The sequence below is a fragment of the Anser brachyrhynchus genome, assembly GCF_964034855.1.
Source record: "Anser brachyrhynchus genome assembly, chromosome: 1".
In the NCBI taxonomy this organism is placed as follows: Eukaryota; Metazoa; Chordata; class Aves; order Anseriformes; family Anatidae; genus Anser; species Anser brachyrhynchus.
The window spans coordinates 93,023,606-93,048,213 of record NC_137694.1 but is presented as its reverse complement, the minus strand read 5'-3'; the positions used below and the strand labels follow the sequence as shown (position 1 = coordinate 93,048,213).

The 24,608-nt window shown below is 41.1% G+C and overlaps 1 protein-coding gene across 46 annotated transcripts in view; it reads left to right on the top strand.

Moving 5' to 3' along the window:
- The window catches only part of BBX (BBX high mobility group box domain containing), a 138,438-nt gene that overhangs the window by 79,842 nt on the left and 33,988 nt on the right, over positions 1 to 24,608 (top strand). For 33 of the 46 annotated variants that reach the window (XM_080576500.1, XM_080576478.1, XM_080576490.1 and 30 more), the window contains 6 exons: positions 4,030 to 4,228; positions 9,964 to 10,031; positions 14,041 to 14,121; positions 16,329 to 16,409; positions 21,026 to 21,106; positions 24,409 to 24,489. In XM_080576500.1, the coding sequence (XP_080432626.1) occupies positions 4,030 to 4,228; positions 9,964 to 10,031; positions 14,041 to 14,121; positions 16,329 to 16,409; positions 21,026 to 21,106; positions 24,409 to 24,489 (591 nt within the window). Of the gene's footprint in view, positions 1 to 3,241; positions 3,499 to 4,029; positions 4,229 to 9,963; positions 10,032 to 14,040; positions 14,122 to 16,328; positions 16,410 to 21,025; positions 21,107 to 24,408; positions 24,490 to 24,608 lie in introns of those variants that run through there. The other 13 variants (XM_080576498.1, XM_080576509.1, XM_080576497.1 and 10 more) reach the window with 2 other exon arrangements.

Sequence of the window (24,608 nt, the reverse complement as noted above, 5' to 3'; positions counted from 1 at the left end):
ATGCCTTTGGAACAACATACAGTTACCATTGTGCTGGTTCACTCCTGTTTAAGGACTTATATGTATAGGAGAGTGTGTGTGTGTGTGTGTGCGCGTGTGTATACACACAAGTATATATAAAAGTTTGCCAAGGTTTAAAATGCAAAGGATGAGTTCCCCTTACCTAAATGCAGCTTTTCATTGCTCTTGGACTGCCAGTGTTCACTGCATAGCCTACAGCTATCTCCCACAGGACCCCTGTGTCATGTCTACTACCTCTCCCTCACCCCCAGCACGTCCTGTGTACCCTGAGCATCCCGTCGCCCTTCCAGAGATACAAGTGGGCTTGACAGAAACGGTCCATAATTGCAGTGGCTACAAGCTCTGTTGGGTTACGGTCTTGAGAATGGTTTTACTACTCGGAGACAGAGTTTACAAAACCAGTTAACTCAGATCAGGCATCAAGTGAGCAACTTTCAGTTTCTTACCTGCGTAGTATCAGCAAGTGGTACTATCTCAGCAGGCGTTGGTACATTTTGTTACGCGTGTCTAGCAGTAGGTAAGACCTAGGATTTTTAAAGATAGCAAGCGAGGCACCCCAGTACTTTGTCAAGTGGAATTATGAGAAGTTTCCTAGTGGGTTAGATACCTATCCCTGATTCCAGCTGAGAGGATGATGAGGTCTATGCTTCATTCTGGCAATTTTGGAAAATCCCTTTATGTACCTGTCTGCACCTTGGGGTGCCTTAATTTCTTAGAAGAACTGGCCCCATGCTCCTTCTATTTTCAGTCTTGTGGTTAATGGTCTCTTGGAGCAACACCTGCCCTAGAGGCTTCATACTGTGCCTGCAAAGCTCAGTGTCGGTTTCTGCCGGTGTTTCCTTTAAGGAGCAGGCTTTCCATTTGTATCCTGCAGACTTCATAGATCAACTTAACTTTGAAAGTTTTATTATGTGGGATATAAGCCCAGTAGTTGATAAATACTCCAAGTAGAACCACAAGTGTTCCTGCCGTGTGTTAGCATTTCACTTCACTGAGAGGAAAACGAATTCTGACTGCTTGTAAATAAGCTGCATCCTTTCTGGTTACTGTGTTTAATAGGGGGGCTGTGCTCTGTTAACTCTTACAGGGCTTCTGCCCTGTTTGGGGGCTGGAAGCTTTCAGCTGGCATGGATAATATGCAGTGAAACAATCACTGTTCTTGTGTAGCTTGAGTCCGCTTGGTGTGCTTCTGTTTCCATGATGCTGGAGGAAGCACATCTTTTTACTTGGTGATGAAAGGAGCTTGCATTTAAACACAGCACCTTTTCTGACCTTAGGTCTGAAGCGGCACCCATCCCAGCACATATTGCATCCTTCCCCAGGTTTTCACAAAGCAGAAATGATGCATCAGACCGATCCACAAACATATCCTGTGCTTTTTTTGTGTTACCTGGAATTTCAGGACATGACCCCGCAGGGCAGTCCTGAAGGTACTGGCATGCCGCTCTGCGTGGGAATGAAGGTAGTGCCTTTACCTTCTGGGATAAGAATATAACTTTTTTTTTTTTTTTTTAAAGGGACTTCAGAGGCTTCCTTAGGCTGCTGTGTTATATTGGTTTACTGTACAGTTGGTTGAATGGAGGAAAAGAGTAAGCTCCTCTATTGCCTTTGGCTGTTTCTTGTTACCGTGTAGCTCATTTAAGTTATCTTCTCATGACCTGCCAAGCAGAATCCATCACTTCGTTTTAGGCCTCGGTGTAATTGTCATGAAAATCAATGCTGAAAGTCTTTCGGAGATTTGGATCAGGCCCCTATATGCATTTTATAAAACTGCTTCTTGGTGGTTGTTTAACTTTTTATATACATTTTCTTTCATTTTATCTTGCTTGTTGAATTTCTGAAAGGAGCCGATGAGTTGTCCTGCCTGAATTGGCTCCCTCCTCTTTGGAGAGTGCAGTTAACGTTAACTTTTTGGCTCTGCAGAGGAAAAAATCCATTAATACACCACGTCACTTGAATTTGTCTTGTTGGAAACTGATTAAAAGCTTATCGCTGCCTCGTCTGGCAAATGGCATGCATTATGGCTCTCATTTGATGGGCAGCCTGTTGGATTGTCAAATTAATCCGCAGAATCATTCAATTATTCAGAGCAGCAACACCGATATGAAGGGCTTACGTACTTCATCGCTAGAGGTTCTGTGCTTTTAACTCAGCAGGCTGGAAACATGATTCATGAGTGGGCTGGTGCTTTAACAATGGAAGGCAAAGATCGCTCTTTGTGTGTTTCCTTTCCGCCTCTTCCCTTATCCCCTCCCCTCCCCTCCCCTCTGTGAGGCTATTTTTGTGGTCTGCATTCACTGGCGAAATGAACTCCCAAACCAAACTGAGGAGAAGGGAAAAGGGGCGAGATGAGAGTGTCGCAGTCCTTCATTCGCAGATTTAATCCACTTGCCCTCTCCAGAAAATACTGGGTGTATGTGGGTCAGCAGTCCCTGCAGATTTTTATTATTTATGGCCATTTCTATAAATACAGGACTTCCCACAGCAGGTTCACACGGCGCCGTGCTGCTTGTAAAGTGAATTGTTTGTATCCTTGCTACAGTCGGGGGGAAGAAAGTGCCGGCTGACAGATTAAGATGGAAGTGAAAGTAGGAGAGATGTGCATGTAACGAAGATCCTGCCACAAGGCATGGCATTTATTGATCTGGGAGAGCACAGCAGTGACTCTGTTAGAGGGACAGGGTTCTCAGAGTGCTCCTCTGTGTTTGATACCCAAGGGATTTTTTGTTTTCCTCCCTCTGTGTGTTCCTATGGCATGCATGTGCATGAAACATAGGGGATTTTCCGTGGCAACATTGAGAGCGAGGACAGCTGGGCAGGTGGGAGCACACGTGATTGCAGAAGAAACTCTCTGCAGCTGCCGTGCCATGTAGTTCAGGACAAAACTGCTCTCTCGCTCACTTGCCGCCAGCGAGACCCACCTAATAATGACTTAGGAGGTGCTGAGCTCCTTCTCCCTGCGGTGAGCTCTGGTGCTGACTTGGCAGCCTGCCTCCCACACCAGTGAGCGCTCCAAGTGCCTATCAGTTGTTAGACAAACATTTGCAGCTGGAATGCTCGGCATGACCCTCTCATTCGTCCCTTCTCTACCTTGCATAGCAACAAGTTTGAAATACTGAAATGCATTCTTTTTATTGCTGTTAATGGTCAAAGATCTTTTTTTTTTTCTTTTTTTTTTTTTTTTTTGCCTAGGCAGCAAGGTACTTGGGAAACATCACCGCCACGTTTTGAAAGTAGATGCTCCAAGTGCCTTTATTCCAACCGAACTGTGTAGGATCCAGATCCTTTTTCCCCCTCTGTGTAGTCTAGCTTAGATTGTTTTGCTGCCTCATACCAAGAGTAGAGCAAACAACGAAGATATGTGCTCAAGGCCAAAGAAAATTTTCAGTGGTCCCAGTTCATTTTATTGCAGCCGTGCAGCATGGTTTTGGAAGGAAAGCTCGGGTGATGTATCAGAAGCTACTGAAAAAGAGAAAAGTAGGTAGCGGCGTATTTTCAGAGGGATGTGCCTGGTCTGGGAAAGAGCATAACTCAAATATTCTAAAATATTGAAGTGTTACAGAACAAGTGCAAAGTAAGGGGCATTATGCTGCATTTATTGCCAAATGAATGTTTTCATTTCATCCAAACTAGAAAGCAAAGACTACCTGAGAAAGAGTTCAGATGGCTGTCTTCCCTGTTTCCCAAGCAGTGAGCATGTAAATGCTGGGGAGCAGTTTGCAGGATCACAACTTCAGCCTGATATGTGTAGTAAACCCTCGGGAGAGAAAAGAGAAACCTACCTTTTTTTTTTTTTTTTTTAAGTACAACTCAGCTTTACTTATTTGAATATTTCTTCTTGTTAGATTGTGTTGGTGGTCAGACTCTTAAGCACATGACTAAACTGTTAAAAAATAATCAAGACATTTAAGGATTATTTACTGTATTAAATCCTCTTATAAAAAGTGCACCCTGTTGCCCTGTAGATAGTATAATGTTACAACTGGTAATTTTCCTTTTCTTTTCCAGTACAAGGATGCATTTATGAAGGCAAATCCAGGGTACAAGTGGTGCCCCACAACAAACAAACCTGTGAAAACACAGACTTCCACTGTTACAAACAGGAAGAAACTGTGGGCCTTCCCTTCAGACTCTGCAAAAGATTTGCCAAGCCCGAGGAAAGTGACAAAAAGTGAAGAAATGCCACAGCTCAACTTCGGGATGGCAGGTGAGATTTCAGTCTTGTGAAGTTTCTCACAAGTTGCATCCTTGCTTTGTTTGAGGATGAGAGGTTGAGATTGGTCTGCAAGACCTGCAAATACATTTCATGTCCCCAAATTAAGTTGCCTAGACTATATTTAAGCCTCTGCATAACAATTTTGTACCATTTTCTATACTACATATTTGCTGTTTTAGAATCAAGTCCAGATATGTGGCAGCTTCTAAGATGTGGCCATTTAGATTTGATTTGTTTTTAGCTCAGGCTTATTTACTGTTGGAACTAGAGATTCTAATTTCCTAGTCATAGAAGGATAGTGCTGATAGTATGTTTTTTTTCTTTCTTTCTTTCTTTCATGGAGGCTAGTACTGTGTTTAATAACTTGCTGTTTACCAGCATAATTTATTGGTGTCTGAAGTTGGAGGTGTTAATAATTCTTGTGGATGAATGTACCTGTGAAACTAAGGCTTTTTATATTTAAAGCAAGAAAAGTGTAATTCAGTTTTACTTAAAATTTGCCTTTTCCCATCATATCATGGGGGGAGGAGTACATAATCTTTTTAAATAATAATAATAAAAAACTTTAATCGGTGTAGGTGGAGAACCTGAACTGGTGAAAGGCAGATAATCTCTTGCTGATATCCACAAGTAGCAGAACTGTTGCAATCATGACCTTGAAATACAGAGATATTAATGTTCTTAAATACTGGCAGCTTAAGAACCTAAGAGTCAAGGTGGAAAATAATTCCACGCACGTACACCTTTTTTTGGCTTTTTAAGGTTTCTAATTTTATTAAAGTTGATGTATTTCAAACTTTGTTGTATTCTGCCTAGTTTATGACAATCGTGTGACAGATAGGATTTTTCTGCTTAGAGATATCTTGATCTAGAGAGTGGAAAATAGTTTTATGGAACAAGTGAAAAAAGGATAAAAAGGGATAAACAGGCTTTTACACTTTTTTTGCCAGTTTCATAATGGTATGAAAATTCCTGTAATGGAATTCCTCCTGGCTACAAAGGAACTGTGAAATGTAATTCAAAATACTTTTTCATGCAACATAGTAGTGATATGTGGGAGACCAGTTCTAAAACCCACAAGCCTCTTCATCCCTTTCTGGTTTGGCTATCAGGGGAGTAATGCTTATGCTTTATGCTCCTTAAAAAATTACTGACTTAACAGGAAGAACAAGCAGTAGGTCTTGGTCTTGCCTGGCTGCCGTCCCCCACTTCTCCTGCTGGGCTGTCCAGCTGTAAAGCTCCTGTTAAGAGAGATCTTTAATCAACAACTGTCAGAGCAGAAGACTTAGGAATTGATTAGAAATTAATCTAATCCATTGTTTTACCTGCGGATCCATTCACTTCTGAAGAAGGCTCTGTTTTGTGCTAAACTGATTTTATTTTATTTTTTTAACTGCAGACTGAATCCATGAGTATAGTAACTCATAGGGGTCTTGCTCCAGTCCTCATGCCAGTGAAGTCTGGCTATTTCACAAGTGTAACAGCACCCATAAAATAATGGGAGCTCCTGACAGAGATGTTAGCAGCATCTAAATCACAACAGGTTTGTCGTACCAAATGGATTACGATGTTGTCAGTCATATACCAGTTCATGACCAGTTCATATTTTTTGGGTTCTTCTCCCCTCTGCTTCATGTGATAGCTTAATTCAAATCTGACTGTTCTGCCCAGCACAACCTCTTTTAAAATCCAGGATGTGTACTGGCTGATGAACTAAAATGTAGGTGAACAACCATAGAAACACCTTTATCTTTGAAATGCTGCTGTCTTGCATCTTCAAGGCAGATAGCATCATTAGGACAAGGATTATATGGCAATCCACAGTTGTTCCAGGAAACCTGTTTTACTTGTTGGTAGCTGTAAATCCTTTTTGATTTATTTTTACATTTCACATTTCATTTTGGAAAACATTATATATTAAGCATAAAATCTTCCTTTCCTTTTTAAGTCCTCCCCCATCCCAGGCCATTTCTCCTATTTTTGGCATTCCAACAGCAACCATCCTGCTTCTTCTATGCTTCTTGTGTTGACCTGTTGTTGTCTGAAGAGCCTGAGGTGTGGCACCATCACTGGGCTCCTGACCTGCAGCATTGCTAGCGGTGTCCTTGCTCATCCAGCCTGCAAGCTGTAGTTGAGGATGTTTTTCGTGCCCCCCTTGTGATCTGTTCTAGGGCATCAGGCAAAGAACAGCTGTTCTCAGGTGAATGTGTTTATTGCAGCATCTACTGTCACAACTACAGAGCCAACTGGGCAACAGCTTTCCTGTGGAAAAGCTCAGGATTTCTGATACTTCTGTAGTCCTGTGTCAGAAGAGGACATTCCCTAGAATAGCCAGTGTCCTGATAGAGATGCAAAATTTGTTCTGTAGAAAGCAACGTAGTTCTGAACCCAGGTGAAAGTTAACTGAAACTGCTGCTTGCTAGCTTTTTTTCTTCCTCCATTCTTCCTTTCCTCAGATTGAAAACTTGCCATGTTGAACAAGCCAGCCTGCTGAGTTTCTAACCATGCTAGTACTAACAACGTATGTCGTTCCCAAATAGTGAGATGGTGCAAGGTTAATCACTGCTGAAAGCTGTTGAGAAAGCCACCAATCACCTCCCATTCTATAAGTCAGATGTGTGTGCTGTTTTCTCATTCCTGTTGATTTAACTGTAGAGGACTATAAAATAGCACTTAATCCTTATTTTTTCATACCAGTAAGTTCTTAGTGCCATAAGAGAAACATTATTGCGCTGAGAAGGTTCTATAAGCATGTGGCAGTGTTTGTGTATATACATTTTGTCTTCCCTTATATAAGCTTATTTTGTAATTTGAAACCATAGTGGAAAGATTTTTAAGTGCTAGCTCTCTGCTACAGCTGCAGCATAAGTATTCAACTTGCTCAAGCACAAAATTAACTTTCCACTGAGCTGTCATTTTTTTTCATCCTTTTAATTTTTATTTTTAAATAAACAGTGTAAGTATTTGCTTACTTGGAGGAGGAAAAAAAAGGTAAAGTAAAAGCCTATTCTTGTCATTTTGTTATAAGCTGTTTATTTGAAAGGCAGAAAACTGAGACCACCTGTTCAGCCAAGAAAATATTTAGAAGTGAGGGAAGAACTTTAGAGCCATAAGCTAGGTGTTCTCCAGTTGGCGAAAACTGAGGAGGAGGAAGACCTAAGGCAACGAAAGTGAATCTCAAGAGAGGAGCTGTGAGCCATCGGTGTGATGTGGGCAGAAGAAAGTGCTGTGCTGCAGTGTGTCAGGCAGAGTATTTTCAGGAGCTGTAGAGAAGAATTAATAGTGTTCAAGAGAGTACAGGTGAGAGCTCATCTGACGTGGTTACCCTGCTGACCACTCATGTGCAAGAAAGATGAACTCCACCTGGTGTAACTGGAGAGGAGAGCTGTAGGGAGCACAGTGACTGTGGGAGATGAACACGTGATGAAGTCAGGACATCTTGATTTGTTTAAGCTAGTAAAGCAAGTGGAGGAAGCACAGGGTGACTGGCTCCTGTAGATACAGCAGATGGAAATTTAGAGAAAAGTTATTTAAATTTTACGATATGGACACCAAGAAAAAAAGTGTACCTTTACCTAGCCCTCAGTAAACGTAGGCTGAAAACTGAAAGAAAACTCGTAATAGTTAGAGGACTTGGGTTCTGCGTTGGTATTCCAATGTGAATAAAGAAATAAAAAGCAGCCAGCCAGCCCGTAACTGTTTAATGTGGAGCTCAGTAAATTTGTGGTGTACCTGGAGATCTCTTCCAGTCTCTCCTTCAAAATTACTGACTCTTCAGTCAGTGTCTTTTGAGATGCATGTTTAGTTTTCAGTTTTTAATTGCTCTGATTTCCTCTTGTTTAAGGGACAGAACTGTTGCTTGATCAAGTATATTGATGGTAACAGGTGCTATATTGACAGGATTTCTTCACTTATGAATTGTGCTTAAGCATTTGCTGACCCTTCCCATTTCTGTCTCCGTTTCTTCAGCCACTCCTTGCTACTAGACTCTGCGCTTCTGATCGTGCCTTGTCTCTGCAGAAACTTAATATATTCTATTCCTTTTTTTATTTCTATTTTGAAGTAAAATGCTTAAAAACAAAACAACAAAAACAATTCTATCTGTTCATTACATTAAAGGAAAAAAAGTAATTTCAGTTGAACATCACGGGGTTTGAAGCAAGTACTATCTAGGCTATAGTGACCACTCTTCTATCCTTGGGATAGTGGATGAGCTTGGGTTTATTCACACTGTTTTCCTATGCAATCTATCTTTTTTTTTTTTTAACTGCTATTTTAAGAGTATTAACAAACTTTTTTCCTGTGAATGTCAGTATGAGATGCTGTCCAAGGGAGGAGCTTTGGCAGCATCTGTAGTATTGAATTAAACAGTACCAGTGAGTGTTCCTGTGAACTGGAGCTTGATTGTCTGTAGTGCAAAACCGCTGGGAGGTTTGCAGGTATGGTAACACGTCAATTGATTCTCTCCAAAAAACACCTAGGCTTGGCTCTTGAGTTGTAATGGGCCACAGAAATTCCCAGTGGGCATTTTGGATGCAGCTATTGTGTTAGAGGCAATTTAACCAAGCAGACGAGGGTAATTGTGCCAGTTAGCCGCCGTTCCAAAGAATGGCCCCAAGCACGTGTAATTTATTGTTGGAGAAATTGTTTTTTGTGTAGTTTAGCAAAAGGAAATTGGAAGACGTGAGTGCACACTTACTAAGACCTGTGGAGGTTAATTACCAAAAGATAACTTGGTGTTTTCAGGAATACAGCAAAGATAATGCTTTTTTTTTTTCTTTCTCTCATACTGTGGCTGTTGTGCGAGACATTTGGACCACAGGCTGTTTTCCTCTCTCTGTGTATCTCTTTGTTAAATTGAGATCCTGCATTACTTCCAAGGCACTCCCCCCAAATCAGACAACTTGTCTTCATAATGATGAAGAGCAACCACTGTTTTGAGTGGCAAAGCCACTCCGTGAGTAATGGAGTGGCAGTGTTGATAGCTTTTACTTTTTGCTGCCATTTTTTTTCAGAACTTGTGAGGTGCTTGGAACCTGGAGGCTAGAAACTGTCAGAACCAAGCACTCAAAGAAAGAACATTTATATCTCCATTTTGCTTTCCTCAATTAAATGTTGTAGCGGTGGAGCAACAAGTAGGCAGTCACCAGCTTGGCTGGCTGGTGCCTGTGCTGTTCTGGCGTGGAGGATTGAGCACTTCATGCTTCAGTGCTGTCAGGCTGGCACTTTTCACCACTAAATGCAGCTCTCTGTTAAAGCTGAATTTTGCTTCAGAGCTTGATCGTGTCATTTTGTTCCATCCCTTTACTCGTTCAGTGGCTAAGGAAGAAAACTGCTCTCTTGGTAGGAGCATCCACTGAGTTATAAACAAGTGGGATATTAGTGTGTCTTTGTGTGTATCTGTGTACGAGATGTATGAGATCATTACGCTTGCCTGTTTTAAAGATAGCCAGCTCCGTAGTGCATATAACCTTTGGCGGTAAAATTGTAAATCCACGCAATGAGGTGTTAAGCACACAAATCCAATTAAATCCTTCAAACAGCTTTGAGAGCCTCTCCCAGAGGGTACAGAAATGGTTATTTGTGATTCTCTTGAACTGCCTTTTATGGCAGCTCGCTCAGAGTGTCTGTGACAAGTAGTCTTCTGGGGGTTTAACACTGCAAATGGCAGGCTCCTTAAACAAGCAAATGAATAAACTTCAGACTTGCTTTTACTCTTTTAACAGATCCTACACAAATGGGAGGCCTAAGTATGCTGCTTTTAGCCGGGGAGCATGCCCTGACTGCACAAGAGGTAAGGAACTCTCTTCTCTCCCTTACTACAAGCCGTCAGTTTAAAAAGAACTCTGAAAAGGACTATCTGTCAAGTGGGAAGTGGAATTTAAGACACGTTTTAAGTAACCTCAGGTGGAACTGAAGTGTGAGCCCGGTGATGTGAGTCTTGTACTCCAACCGTGACCATAGACATCAGGCCTGGGTTTGATACCACTTCTGTATCAACTCCACAGACTGATGAATATGTGATCAAACCAGGCAGGTCTGCCCAGTGAGAGGATGTTGTCGCAGATGGAAGGGTTGAGATACAGTGACTGTTAACAAACAGGCGGTGTGCAAGCTCTTTTGAGCAAGGGATTCATACGCTTACGTGCTTGTGTAACGCCTCATACAACTGCGGCCTTGGCGCTAATAGCAAAATAAATACTGAATAATTTCCGTACAGTCAGTGTAATTATATATGCATTCTGAAACCATGCAAGTGCTAACAAGTAATCAAAGTATTGCAGTCTATTCCTATTGACTAAGTCTTTATGTCTGAAAAGAAGTTTGTCGTTCAATTGCCATCACAAACGTTTTATTTTACAAAAGCCTACAGTAAGTGTGTTTCTGTGTATCTTCAAGAGCGCAGGGACCTCCAGTCTTTCTTCAGACTGATTGTTATTCATGACCTACTTTATGGGCCAGTTTTGAAAACTGTTCATAAGGTGGCTTGTATGTTGGGTAAAATAGGTAGTCATTCTCCTTTTGATTCAGATGATTGGATATGGAGCAAATATTTCTTAGGCTTGTGTTGTCCCAAGTGCAGTAAAGTTCCTAAAAACTACTTAGGCCTGAATAACTGAGCAGCGCTTCTGACTTGCCATCCTTGGGATAGCGGACAGAGGAGTCGTAAGATGCTCACTTTTACATGCCTGGACAGCCTATGGTTGAATTTGCATGCTTATGCTTGAACAGTTTCACCCTCAAAACAGCATTTGGGAGGTTAGCAGAACATACTGGGATGTGGTATGACAGGCTAAATAAGAAAAGCTCAAGAATTCATTGAGGAATTGGTATGATTCTTCCCTCTAAAATGGGGAGACTTTACTTGGGTTGTATTGACGTGGGGGAGAAATTGGTGAACAAAAGTAACTGTTGAGTATCCTCCGTGAAAAGGTTCAGGAGTTGCTTAACTCTGGAAAACATAGATACTGATTTTATATGGATATGAGGCTATAAATTATATGCCATGTATCTAAAACTCCGGCATTGCTACTAAAAAAAAAAAAAATAGAGATGGTATGTCATTTTAAAAAGAATCCTCTAAGTGATATCCCGTAGTCTTCATTGCTATTGAAGTGTGTGTGTACATAGAAGAATCGCATGCATATATGTGGTTCTTAAATTGGGGGACTGCCAGAGTTAGGATTGCCTATCTACATTTAGTTTGACTGCTTGTATATGTACGATTATGCAGACTTGGGTGGCCTTGTAAGCAAACATCTTAAAATACTATTAGCATCTTAAAAGTTGTTGATACAAAGGAGGGGAGCACTGACACAGTTTGTTCAGAACCTCAGAAATGATGAGGAAAAGGATCCTTACGTAACAGCTCTGCTAATCCCGAGTAAATTTATTCAACGCCCACTGCTTTTCTGTTAAGCGTGTGCTAAATGGATATATAGGGGCTTTTCAAATCAGGTGGTTAAACTTAGCGTTGTCAGCGCTCCAGACAGCAGGTAACAAAGCGAACATGCACCAGCAGGAAAAGGGGAAAGAGGCACAGTAGTGATGCTTACAAAAGAGCTTTAGTCACCATCTTTCTGTGCTGGTTATGTTCCTATTTTTGTAATTTTTTTCGATAGACCAGAAGGCTTTTCATCTGATAACAGAATTCAGTGTTGATGTGTGATTGATTTCCAAACAGTGTCTTGAGCTCTTAAACAGGCAAGAAAAGTTAAAAACCTTAGCAACAGTAGATAAAGGATACGGATAAGCGAAGGCTTTTCACCTGATATTTGGGTCCTTCCATCCGTTATGCAGAATTGTGAGCACGTTTTGTCAAACACCTGAACAAAAATGTTTAACAGGACTGTTCTTGTAACTCTCGTTGCACGAGACAAAACCTCATCCTGCCACTTTTCTGCTAATTAAACAACTGCAATAAACCTGAAACTCCTCGAGGAATGCTCCTTGCGTTCAAGCTCCCTCCCTGTCACCCCCCCCCCAAGGCCGTGAGGACAGTTGCTTGCCTTAGAGCAGCACCTAGTGGTCTCTGTGCTTACTTCCCAGAAAGCCCTGGATTTGTAGCACAGTCCAAAACGTGGCTCTTCTGCCAGTTCCCCCGTGCTGCTGCCCTGCATATCAGGACCAGATACAGGTCTTGGATCACTCAGTGAGGAAGGAGAACATGTGAGCCAGGTGCTCCCCTGTGTCTCTTTTGTTCATTTCAGAGCAGGCTATGGTAAGAAACTCACAAGGGACTGTGAGGATGCGGAGGCAGCATCCTTACAGCTTCCTCCTGGCTGAGAATGAGCGGTTGTCTGGCCTGCGGTGCCAGGCTGCCCGGGGCCCGCACGCAGTGGTGTTGCCTGGGGTGTAAATCAGAAACAAAGATTGTTTCAGTGCAGCTGAGGATAAGCCAGTAGGAGGAGAGAGGAGAAGAAACGATGCAATGTTGAGGACTTTATTACAGCAGGAAATGAGAATCATGCAATGGCACTATTTGTACAACCGTTCCCTTCAGTAATTATTGTATCTCTTTGGTCAGGTTCAGCCTGGCAGAGATTAGAAGCCCCAGAGATTGTTAATTTCCCCCAAGTTGGGAGTGTGGGCACAACAGCTCTTGTGTTGCAGAGGCAGAACCACAGCAGATTCCCGAAGCAAAATGCGCTTGTGCACTTGCCACGCACGAGCATCTTGGGGCAACCAGTGGCAGGAGCAGCAGTACAAGCTGCATGTACTGTAGGCCTGGTGATTCTGTGGCACTTTGTTCTTGCAGGCAACAGATGCAGTTGCTAGCCAAATCTCACGTGGCCATTCACCAATAAATGGTATTGGCACACTCATTCTGATAAATGAGGTAAAAAATACATTTGCATTGAAATATTTCAAATAACCTGGAATTCCATGAAAAATTGAAAATCATTAGGGGAAAAAACCTCCATCTTGTTACCTACCTTTCGAAAATCCCATAAGGCCTCCTTCCTTTCTGCTGTTTTCTATGAGTTATGTTACGTACCATATTTTATATTAATAATGCCTCACCTCCTAGGAGTCACACATGTAAATATTTTACACTCAAACGTGTCATTTCCTATTCAGTACAACCCCTTTATGGAAGGATGCTTGAGTAACAAACTCCTGGCTAATAAGAGCAGTATGGGAAAGGTCTTAGGAAATCAAATGAGGCTGGCTGTTGGTTTGGGGTTTTGAGCAGTCATTTCTTTGTGTTTTGATTTCAGAAGTTATGATGCTTTATTGTACTGCTTCTCATAAGCACCCCTAAACAGATGTTTATGTTTATTATTTGAGCAGTTTAAGGCTTGTGGCACCCTTAACTACTTATTTTCATGCTGTGAAGTGATTAGCGATTATTTTTGTCACTAGGCAACCCTTAGTGGTTTCAAAAACTTCCTTTTTAGCTTCTAAGTAATTAATTTTCTTCAGAATGGAAGTGTAAATTAAAGAGGTAGTAGATAGCATCATGAATACAAGGTATCTGTGTATGCAGCCCAAAATCATCAACGTAGTATTTGTTGTGGAAGACTCTTCTGCAGTTTGGAATTAAAAAACAACTATCCCTGGTATTTTCCTAGTCTTTCTAATTAGGCAGTTGTGAAATACATTAAAATGGGTGCTAAGCTGTGTTTTCACCTTTTATTTTGATTCAACCAGGATTCAACCAGTCCAGGAATCTGAAACATTGCATTGTCCATCTTAAACATAGCATGTTACTGCTGCCTGGTATTTCATTTTGCCCACTGTTGTTCTTAGCTTGAAAGAAAAAACCCTTGAGGTCTTACTCTCCATACTCCTTGTTTTAGGTTTCCTCGAGTACTTGCCAATCTGATGCGACTAATTCTATGGAAGCGTGTCAGAAGTCGTCATTGTTTCAGTTTGCAGAGGTGAGTTTCTTTAAAAGGGAATGTTTTTTGTTTGTGTTTTTTTTCAAGAGCTACCTGGTGTTTAGCTGAAAGAGAAACTAAACACCTCTGACTGAAATTCGTGGTAGTATTTCTTCCTTGTTTTGAGGTTTATGTTACTGTATCATGTATCTGGTAGATGTGTCTGGCTTGAAGTGCAGGAGATTGTGTTCAGGGACATGTTTGAAACCCTAGAGCAATAATAGAGTTGTGGTTTAAGCAGTGATTTAAGATGTGTCATTCCTGCACTTAGGTATTAACTGGAGTCTTACTGACTAAAGTCTCAGCAGGTATATTTGGGTGTCATTTAGCCATTCTGACTGCTTTAGTCACTGACTCCATCAAAAATAACTGTAGTTCTGGAACTTCCAAGATTTACTTCTATTCTGTAACCACAAAACAGCTCTATGCAACTATGCCTTGGTTTTGGAATGTACAACATTTGTGTTAATATATTTCCACTAATAGCTATATAGTGCTACTGAACTGTGTTTTTTTTTTGCTTTTGTTTTTAAATACTCCATATTTAATTCAAGTTCTAATGAATTTAATTGACAAAAATAAAATGACGCAAATGAGATTGCAAAGAGTCCTGGCCCTTTGTAAGCATCACTTGCTTATGTCTTTTTCAACTTCTTAAATGATCAGAATTTAGTGGCTTAAATATTTAGCTGTATAAATATTGATTGTACAGGATGCTGGGTGGCATTTGAAAAGGTGCGTATGGAAAGAAAGATTATTACAGCAGGGGCTTCTTTTATTAGCTGGTTTCAGACCAGCCATGAATCTTACTGTCTTAATACTCCTTGCTGTATGCACCTTCATATTCCTCCCTAAATGTCGTCGCTTAAGGAGTAGATATGTACCAGGCCCAGCATACAGAAAGCGTGATTTTGTTTTAACATTAACCCACAAGACCTTGAGTTCTAACTTAAGATCTGAGGCTTTGAAAATGTATTAGAAAATGATTAACACACTGATCCTTTATTTCTGATTAAAGGTAACGGCCAGAATGAAATACATAACCTGTGATTAGGCTCCTAAACAGCCTGCTGGCTTGTCTTGTTAGGAAATGCCTGGCTTGCTGTTAATGAAAACAATACTTAAAAGTTTCTTAAAATTGGTTAATTCCAGTGTTAATTAATGGTACTAATTCAACATCCATCTTCCAGTATTTCCCAGATACTTTTGTGTACTTAAACTGTCAGTTGAGCAACATAAAACATTGTATAGTTCCTTTTGATAAGTCTGTTCCTTCAATTTCCCTGTTCCCTGTCTTTTAACCAGTATGAAAAATATCGGTGCAGTTACTGAGTTCATTTTACAATGCCCAAGCAGGAAAGAGCCAGAATCATGTGGTAGTAGCAAGAACTGTGTTGTGTGCTGCAAGATATGCTCTTGCTAAGGGTTCATGACCTCTGCTTTTTCTTACCAACCAAAGAACTTCAGTGGGTTCCAGGAAACAAGCTCGTCTGCACTGCTAAAACTTGTAGTTTAGAAGTAGTTCACTGATCAACAATTAGAAATGCGTATTAGCTCATTCATTTTATTTTTCAACAACATTAATCAGTTTGTAGTGAGGCTGTGCCTAATTAGTACGTGGTAGGTTTGTGTGTCAATGACAAAATAAATAGTACTTGTACCTAGGTCTGTGATGAATTCGAAGTGTAATTTGCAACCAAAAAAAATTGACACGACCTACATAGTTTAAAAAAAAAAAAGTTCCCTTAGTCTCTGGGATAGAACTGGTATCTTTTCTAAAAGTGCGTGCATATGTTGTGTCCCTGCCCACACTTATCTTCCACGCTGAGCAGCAATTTGTGCTCTATCAGCAACACCATTCTGTGGCTGGGTCTTTTCACTGAACAGTGAAATACAACCTAGTGTTAAGTTTTTGTTGTTAACCCTCTTTTGACATGTCAACGGGCAAACAAAAGCCCTTCAAAAAACGTTCTGGCCTGTTCTGTTGATCCTAGGAAGGTTTTCATTGTGAAAAATGATTCAAGATCATCATTTCCATGTCTCCTGGGAAAGCAGGTACTGTGCTTTGTAGGGGTATGCTGGGACTCATCTGCATGTTCTTTGGTACCGATGGTCTTTCAGTATCATGGATCAGAAATTTCACATGTTGAAGTTTGATAATGAAAGTAAAGAGTTAAGTGATGCAAAAATAATTGTTTTCTTGACAGATCTCTTCAAGCACATCACAGCCAGGAGTCCCAGGAGCTGTAAAACAAACTGAGGAGTCTGCATTGTTTCAGTTTGCTGAGGTATGATAGCTAAAATATGATGGGGGAGGATGGGAATAAGCAATGAACCAATAAGGGCTGTCGCTGAATGGTTAATCACCCTTTCTCTTAAGAGGCTCCCACCAGTAGATGTTTATCTTCATGACAGCATTGCATTAAGAAAATCCTGAGGGGAAAAAAGCAGTGATTTGAAGAGATGTCCATAGCGTACACAAAAGGTAGTGGATAAAAAGCTGTAAAAAAGATACAGCTGCTCCAGAGGCAGGAAACCTTTGAAAAATAAACTTGCAGGCTGAAGGAAGCTTACCATAGCTACAAGGATATGTAACAGCACTCTTAGGGGGTGACATCTAAGTCTGTAAGTTTTCCTCCCTCCTTCATGTATTGAAAATTTAGAGTCCTTAAGAGATTGTTTTTATGAATTTCTTCTCCACATGTTTAATGTGCTTCTACAAATTGATTTTTGACACCTATTCTCTTCTTGCCCATTTGGGGGAGTCTGGTACTACTTGCAGAATCTCTTATGCTAAATGTATATTTAGGGTGTGTGTGAAAAGAGCGGGCGCTATCCTGGAGGAACGTAAGGGGATGAAAAGATAATGCTGTTGATTATGCCATGTGCTTACAGAGGTTTGACTACAGACAACATGCTTACTTCTATTAAATGTTAAGCTAATTATATACTGTGCATTTTTAGCTTGGCTGGCATGTGCTTTGATGTGACCCTTAAGTCCAATTAGAAAAAATAAATAATAATTTACTGATTCAGGTGCCATAAAATACCTGAATAGAAACACCTCTGTAAAAGATACAGTAGAGTTGATGTCTCTGATTGTAAAAACGTTTTTATACATCCTATCGTTTTTTAAATTACAGGTTAAATTGGAAAGTTCTTTTGAGAATATTAGTGGAATTTAGCAGGATGAAGCCATTTGATGAAATCAAGCTTTCAAAGAAAGTAAAAGATCTACAGTGTAGAACATTCCTGTGACTTTTCTTGCCAAGTCTCACACTAGTGAATCTGCTAATTTAGTCTCAAAAATCTTACATTTTAATTCTACATCATTTTTTGCTGTATGCAGAGTTGAACGGGGTATGAAATACCTTGATTACAGCATTTTCAAATCATACTATGAAGCTTGACTCAGCCATACCTTCAAAATTTTACAGAACCTAAAATCAATTCGTCTTGTACATGAACAAACAACAGCAAACCTGAAAATTGTCTTAAGGATGTGACAGTGTATTTAATCTCATACCGCTATGCTATGCCAGCTCACTTGTCAAAGTGGAGTGCATCTATGAATCATCAAATGTTAGGAAGAAAAGGTGCTTAGAAAGTTAATTAGAAACTGGAGAGGACAGTGTTAATGTCAGGGTTAATCTTTTTCCTGTTAAAAATACTAAAATACGTCTGCAGTCTGGAGGGGGGTGGATTTTTTTTTAGGTTGGTTTTTTTTCAGTGTCTGGAAATAACAGAACCCACTACAAAAAAAAAAAAACAAAACTTTTTTTCCCCACGGTTATTTCTCCAGTGTTATGCTTTTGTTGTGAAGCCTTAATGGCAGTGACTAACATCGTGTTTTATCTAAAGCAATAGAGAAATGGCTTTAAGATTGCAGCCTGATTTTCATTTACTTTGTTCCAGGGGAAAATACTATGCATGCTAAAGAACCTCTTTAAGCTTATTATTATTATTATTCCTGCTATTAAAGCTGCCTGTGCTCCTTCAAATATACGGGCTTTCATTTGCACAGGGTGTCTTTGTCAAGTTTGGCAAAAATCCCGTTCCTTAATGCGCCACTTCTTACTGGGTCCTGTCTATATGAATGCATCTCTGCATTTAGTAAGCTAAATTATGGTAAGCAATTTGCAGTAGGCTGCTGTCACCAATGTACAAAGCTACAAAAGGAAAACGAGAGGGAGAAAAAGTAGTTATTTAGCCAGTGGCCAAGCAGACCTGTGAAGAAATGTGAATTGTGCTGTGGTCTGATGTGCCCGCAGTCTTTTGGCAGCCGTCCCACCTCATTTTTGGTTCTGGCTGGGCGTTCTTCATATGTTTCCTGTCTCTTTACTGCTGTTGCGGCAGGCTGAGTGAGAGCGAGTCTTTGTGAGGACAGTGATCCCATTGAGTAGGTATGGCATTTTAAATGGACACCTCTACCCTGGAGTACAAGGCCGCTGTCACTCAGAAAGGGCTCGTTGCATTGATGCCGTCTGGGATTCTTTCTTCTATAGAGCCTCAGCCTGGCTGGCTGGCCCAAGTGTCGCAGTCTTCAATTAAAGCTGATGAGGATGTGGCTAATGAGGCCTGCCCGGTGTTGTCTCGCCAGAAGAGATGATTAGAGGCTTGGGAGTGAGACTGTGTTGGGTCCTGTGGGTGTGCAGGCAGCCAGTGCACCGGCCTTCCAGGATGATGTGATGTCCTCATAAGTTTGTTGTTTTGTTTGGGTTTTTGTTTGTTTGTTTTTATTTTTGGTGTGTTTCCAAGTTACATTCTTGGCTTTTTCTCTCTGCTCTGATCTTGCAAATGCTCGGTCCCGCTTTTACCCCTCTCACTTGTACCTTTATGGAAGGCCATAATGTAGGCCAGTGACTTCTCAGCAGTGGGCTGTGCTGCTTGGCATGGCGCTTGTTTGCGGGCCGTCTGGCCACATGGGCTGGTGGCTGTCATCCTCCTTGCCAAGTGAGGGAGGCAGAGCAGATGGGCCCCTTTGCTCTCTTGGTCGTACTGGCTGTGTGTTTGGCAAACGCGAACAGACGGTGAGGACTGCTTCGCAGGGAAGGAACGCGAGGACCTCTTAGATTTACTTAGCTAAACTCTCATCCTTAAATAAACAAAGAAAACGCTTCCAGAGAGTGACAGCAGTAACATTGCTAGTTTAACTCTCTTCACTTACAGGTCCTCTTTGAGTTTTTCTCTAGGTGATGTAACGAAAATACAATCATATCCAGCATGCAGAAAGGTGGGATTCTCCTTGCTAGTCCAGCAGGTTGTCAGTATTAGAGAAAAATGCACGCTTGAGGATGGGTCTGTCCGTGCTGCGTTCTCACATACTCGCTTTCAGTAGACCTGAGGGCAGCCCTTTCTGTTCATTTCTGTGCTGAACAGAAGGTTTGAATCCAAAACTTCTGGTCAAAATGCCGTGAAATTTGGAATGTGAGATCTAGTCAGTATCTTGTCTTCCAGCCTTCCCTTAGGTAAAGCTGCAGTTTTCCCAAGTAAAGTCCTTACATAAATTAGACAAATATACCAGAACAAGTGCTAATTTTGTCTCTCGCTGTTTGTTTTCTTGACTATGAAGAGATTTTCTTTTGCTGAAAATGTTGCCTCCCTTTCTTCCAATTAGTACTACAGGGGATCTCGCTTGCATTTTGTTAGAAGTGCTCGTGCTATTGTCAAGCCTGTATCTTTTAGTCTTTTCTCACATCGTGCCTCAGAAGGCATGGCATGTCTACATGTTCTCAGGTTATACTTTAAGGTGTGGGTGTTTCTGTCCTTTTTCTGCCATTCATACTGCACTGAAGAAATTAAGAACTGCGATTGTATTACACTGGAAGGAAGATAAAATTAAGGCTCTTTTCCTACAAAGTGCAGCATACAGGAGCCCTTCCTCCTGAGTTGAGTCTTGGGATCCTGAGTGGGTTCACTGAACTGTGTCAAAGGAAAACTAGGATTTTGAATAATTTTAGTTTAATACTAAATTATTAATGCACAGTCAAATATTATTCACTATATCTTAAATAGCTGGCAGTAAAATGGATGGTGGATATTCATAATTTGTTTTTCATCTAATGAAACTCCTTGACTGACAAAAGGCTGTTTGGATAATAAAGTTTTTTTTAAAAAAAAAAAGAAAGAAAAAAGAGGCTATATTTAACTTCTGCATCTGAAAGGTCATGGTCATAAGTGTGATTTTTATAATGAGGTAGATGCCATAGAAATACCGGTGGTCTTGTCCCTGATCCTAGAGTTTTTCAAGGCTTCCAGGCCAAATGCTTCCATGTAGTGCCATGACAAACAAAATCAAATATGAGAAATAATGAAAAATTGTTGTGTTGTTGAACTAATAATGCTGCTCTTGGAAGCAGCTCAGAACAGTTTGGCTGCAAAAGCAATTCTGAAGTGCAGTGGTAGTTATTTACCAAGTGCTGGTGCTGGCAAACCACCATCTATTTAGAAGGCTAAATCTGATGCCCAGATGTAAGGTTGTCTTTTTCCTAACGGAGGAAAGGAAGTGAAACAAGCACCCAGTGCCTGTGGGGACAAATGGTCCTCCTGTGTACCTGACCAAATGGGAAATACTGCCCAGGCTTCCCAGGAGAATGTTATTTAACCTTTAGCACCACGGATAATGTTTTTTAGCAACAAGTGTGTTTTGTTCACTTGGAATCATATAAAACACACAGCATGATCAGAATATTATCTGTGTTTATATCCTGCTAACTTCTAAATGGCTGTTAAGTGTTTCTTGGATGGGATTGTTAATTTGAAGTAGGGCCTTCTGCCAGGAAGATATAAAAGTGACTGATTTAACTAACTCTTTTCTTCAATTTCTTCACTCATTTTCTCCTTTCCTGTCTGTCTTTCCTGGTTACCACTGAAATATTTTCTCCTCTGTTCATTTAAAACCTAGATTTCATCAAATACTTCCCAGTTGTCAAGTCCTGAGCCAGTAAAGCACTGTGGGAAGTCGGCACTCTTCCAGTTGGCGGAGGTAAAGTTATATCCATTAGCATCACAATGGGAAGATGTGTGTATTTTTTCTCCAAAAATGTGTGAATTGTGCAAGGTTTGCTCTAGCATTAAATTTAGTATTTCCAGAAACATAAACTAGCAAATAATCAAATAGTAAGACAGAGAATTAGGCAGCTGCAGTGGCCCTGGAGACCTAGGTCTTCTTTATGCACTTTTTAAACGTGTATAGCTTCTTGGAGACCACAGAAAAAGTGCTTCCTTTCAGGAATAGTAACCTTAAAACTGTAATAAAAACAAAGCTCAGAACAATAGCAAAGACGAGACAATGGCATTCTTTCTAATGAAGAAGTGAATACTAGGATTCAAAAAATAAAGCTTTAGTATAAGGACTGGAAGGTTCATTGCTGAATCGGGGACCAAAAGTAATAAAAGTCGACTTTGAGATCATCCACGAATCCATATGAAAAGTTGGAGGTAGTTTACTGAATTATGAAATTGGCAGTCATCAGCAGTCATCAAGAATACTAGGTGAGGTTTCTCAACGGTCCTGGAAGTTCCCTGAGAGTCTTGCATGTAACCTTGTAGATGTCACTGCTTTTATATGGATAAATCACCCAAACTTGTGAGGCTTGGCCTGCAAATATTATTCCTCTTGATGACTGAAAGATGAAAATACTTGCTGCTTTCAGGCTAATAAGAGGAGTTGCTGCCACCTTACTCGTTACTTTTTTTTTTTTGCTTGCTTTTTCAAAATCGCTTCCTATTTCAGTGAGGAAAATGGTTCTTTGGATCCCATCTGGTGGCATCCATCCATCTGTATGTTCTTGCTGCTGTGGTTAATACATCTCAGGGGAAAAAAAGCTATTGGAAGCGCTAAAAGAAAACACCGTGCTTTGAGCCTGCACTGATGGCTGTTTCATGCTTTGTTCAATGGATAGTAATGCTACTAGGAAGACTGACTTTATAGGTCATGAGTAGAAGAAAATCCGCCTTACCCTAGAGGCAGTCTCTGGCAGTGCTAGAGTTTGTTGGTGTGTGCTACATTGTCAGCAGTGCCAATGTAAGTCTAATTGCACTTACCTCTGATTAGAGATCCATACAGACCTATGACCACTGCAGCACTGGGGCAGCACAAAGGCTTGTAACACTAATCAGGGACACCAGAAGTTTTTGAAGTGTCCTTTGTCACAGGACAGCAGTGTGTTCTGAGTGGTGCTGTTCTGGAGTAAGGCTGTTGTTGAGTCCAGCCTGACTTTTGGAAGTTGCCACTGGAAGTTGTGATGCGACTGTGATGCCCCAAGGGCAAGGGAAGTCTAGGCACCTGTCTGTCCACAGGAGTGCAGAGTTTGTCCTGCAGTTGGTCACAGAAATAAATCTGAACATGGCAGTGTGATGTTGCCATGTTGGACAGGTTTTCACAATCTCTGTCTTGGCAATTGCTTGGCTGGATTCCTACAAACCTACTTACATATATAAAACGAATGTTAAAGGCTCTGATTTAAACTGACACAGGCATGGCAGACATGCTAAGCACATCTTCCTTATCTCTAGCTCTTGTAGTATGTTAGTACTGTTCTTTGTTGGTGGATTTTTGGTTTTGTGTTTTTCAGTTTTGGAGATCTCTGTAATGCTGGTCTGTAACTGGACAAATAAAATGAGAGATTCAGCTTAACTTTTCAGACAGCAGCTCCAGATCTGATCTGGATGATCCCAAGCTAATGTGTTCATATCACCTCGAGGCCTCTTAGGTTTGCAAGTTCATTTGGCAGGCATTTGTGCTGTGCCACTGTAACTCCAAAGCGCAGATGCTGCGCACCAGAGGGGGCTGGACTGCTGTCTCCGTGCTGCTGGCATGGCAGGGATCCGGAGCGTGGGAGACTGTCAGCTTCAGCACAGCACACTGCTCTGCTTCTCCTTCATCTCTGCTATGTGGATTAACCAACTTTATCCCCCCCCTTTCTACGCCTTCCCTTTTGATATTTCACAGTATTTCACAGATGGTGATAAAATAAAGTGTAGAAGTGGGTTTAATTCTTTCCTAAAAAATCCTAAGAATTTCTAAGCTCCTAAAAACAGTTGGAGCAGCCGTGCTGCACGCTGAAGCCTGGAAGGGTGCTGCTGCTCAGCTCTGCCGAGTCTCCTCAGTGCCTGAATACATGCTTTGTCTTCAGCCTTCAGTACAGAGGGATGACAGCGAGGGGAGGCAGCGGCGGACGAGTGTGCGTCACCTCCAGGAGGCAAGGAGGCCGCTTCTGCACCAGAGGGCTAGCAGCACTAACAATGAGTGGCTGTACGCAGCCTTCAGAGGCTTGGGCTGGAATCGTCAGAGGTTGGGAGAAGCTGTGAAATGCTGCAGCTTCCAGTGGACATAGAGAATTTTTAACCTTTTTTCTTCCCTGTGTTGGTAGAGAGCAGTGAAAACTGAGCTGAGTGGGGTTGATGGGAAGGCTAAGTAAAGTGTCGAAAGTGCTTCAGTGCCCCAGTCCCTAGCATTCCAGCTCTTTCCAAGGAAGCAATTATAAGAAACCTGCAAGCCTGAGCAAAGATTATGGGATACATGCTTAACAGTAGAATATTTTCTTCTTTGTACTGATGTCCAGTCCTGAGACTGATGTTTTAATAAATTTAGAAAATGATCGTTTCCTTGCAGCAAGCTCAAAACTGATACAAAACACTAAAATACTGAAGAGCATCACAATTTAATATAAGAAAAAAAAGTTCCTAGAGAATAATCAGATAACTGCTTACTGAACAGCTTCCCATACACTGGAAAGTAATAACCGAAGGTTACCAAAGGCTTAAGGGCTCCTACTGCACTTTGGTTTCATAGCATCTCTGCTATGAGTCCAATAGGACATCAGCAGGTAGTGCCATGTCCTGACAGAGCTAACCTTCTTAAGCCAGCGCCAAGAAATGATTTTTCCAAGCCAACATCTGCCTAGGCCTTCAGAACCATCAGCTGGATTGCATGCTGGTGTAGACTGGTGCAATGCTCTTGGCCCTAGCAGAGCCCTGGAGTCTATTTACATGTGAGAGAACATGTTCTTCAACTCGTCCTTCAAAGACAGTCCTGGCAAGAAAATCCCCAAGTCTGAAAGTAGCTTTTAATGTCCAGTGGTATTGTCCACCAGAGCAGTGATGGAGTGGGATTTTATTTATTACAGCATGCACAGGTCTACACTTTTTTGATAATGTAATCTTATGAATGAATTTTGGGAAGAGGAAGGAAATAATCCTTTCAAAAGCCATGTAACAAGCATAAAATAATTGTACTGGTAAAATAATGTTTTTCTTTATTCTCCTCCTCTGTTTTTTCTTTAGATTTCTTCGAGTACATCCCATTCAGGTCCTTCTGATTTAACAAAGCAGTGTGGAACATCAGCATTATTTCAGCTGGCAGAGGTAGTATTAAAACACTGGTGACTAATTACCACAGGTGCAGTGGGGTGGAGAAGTTAATGATATTGATAGCCCAAGACTGGAAGGCAGTACGTTGCTACAGTTATAATTACACTGTTGCT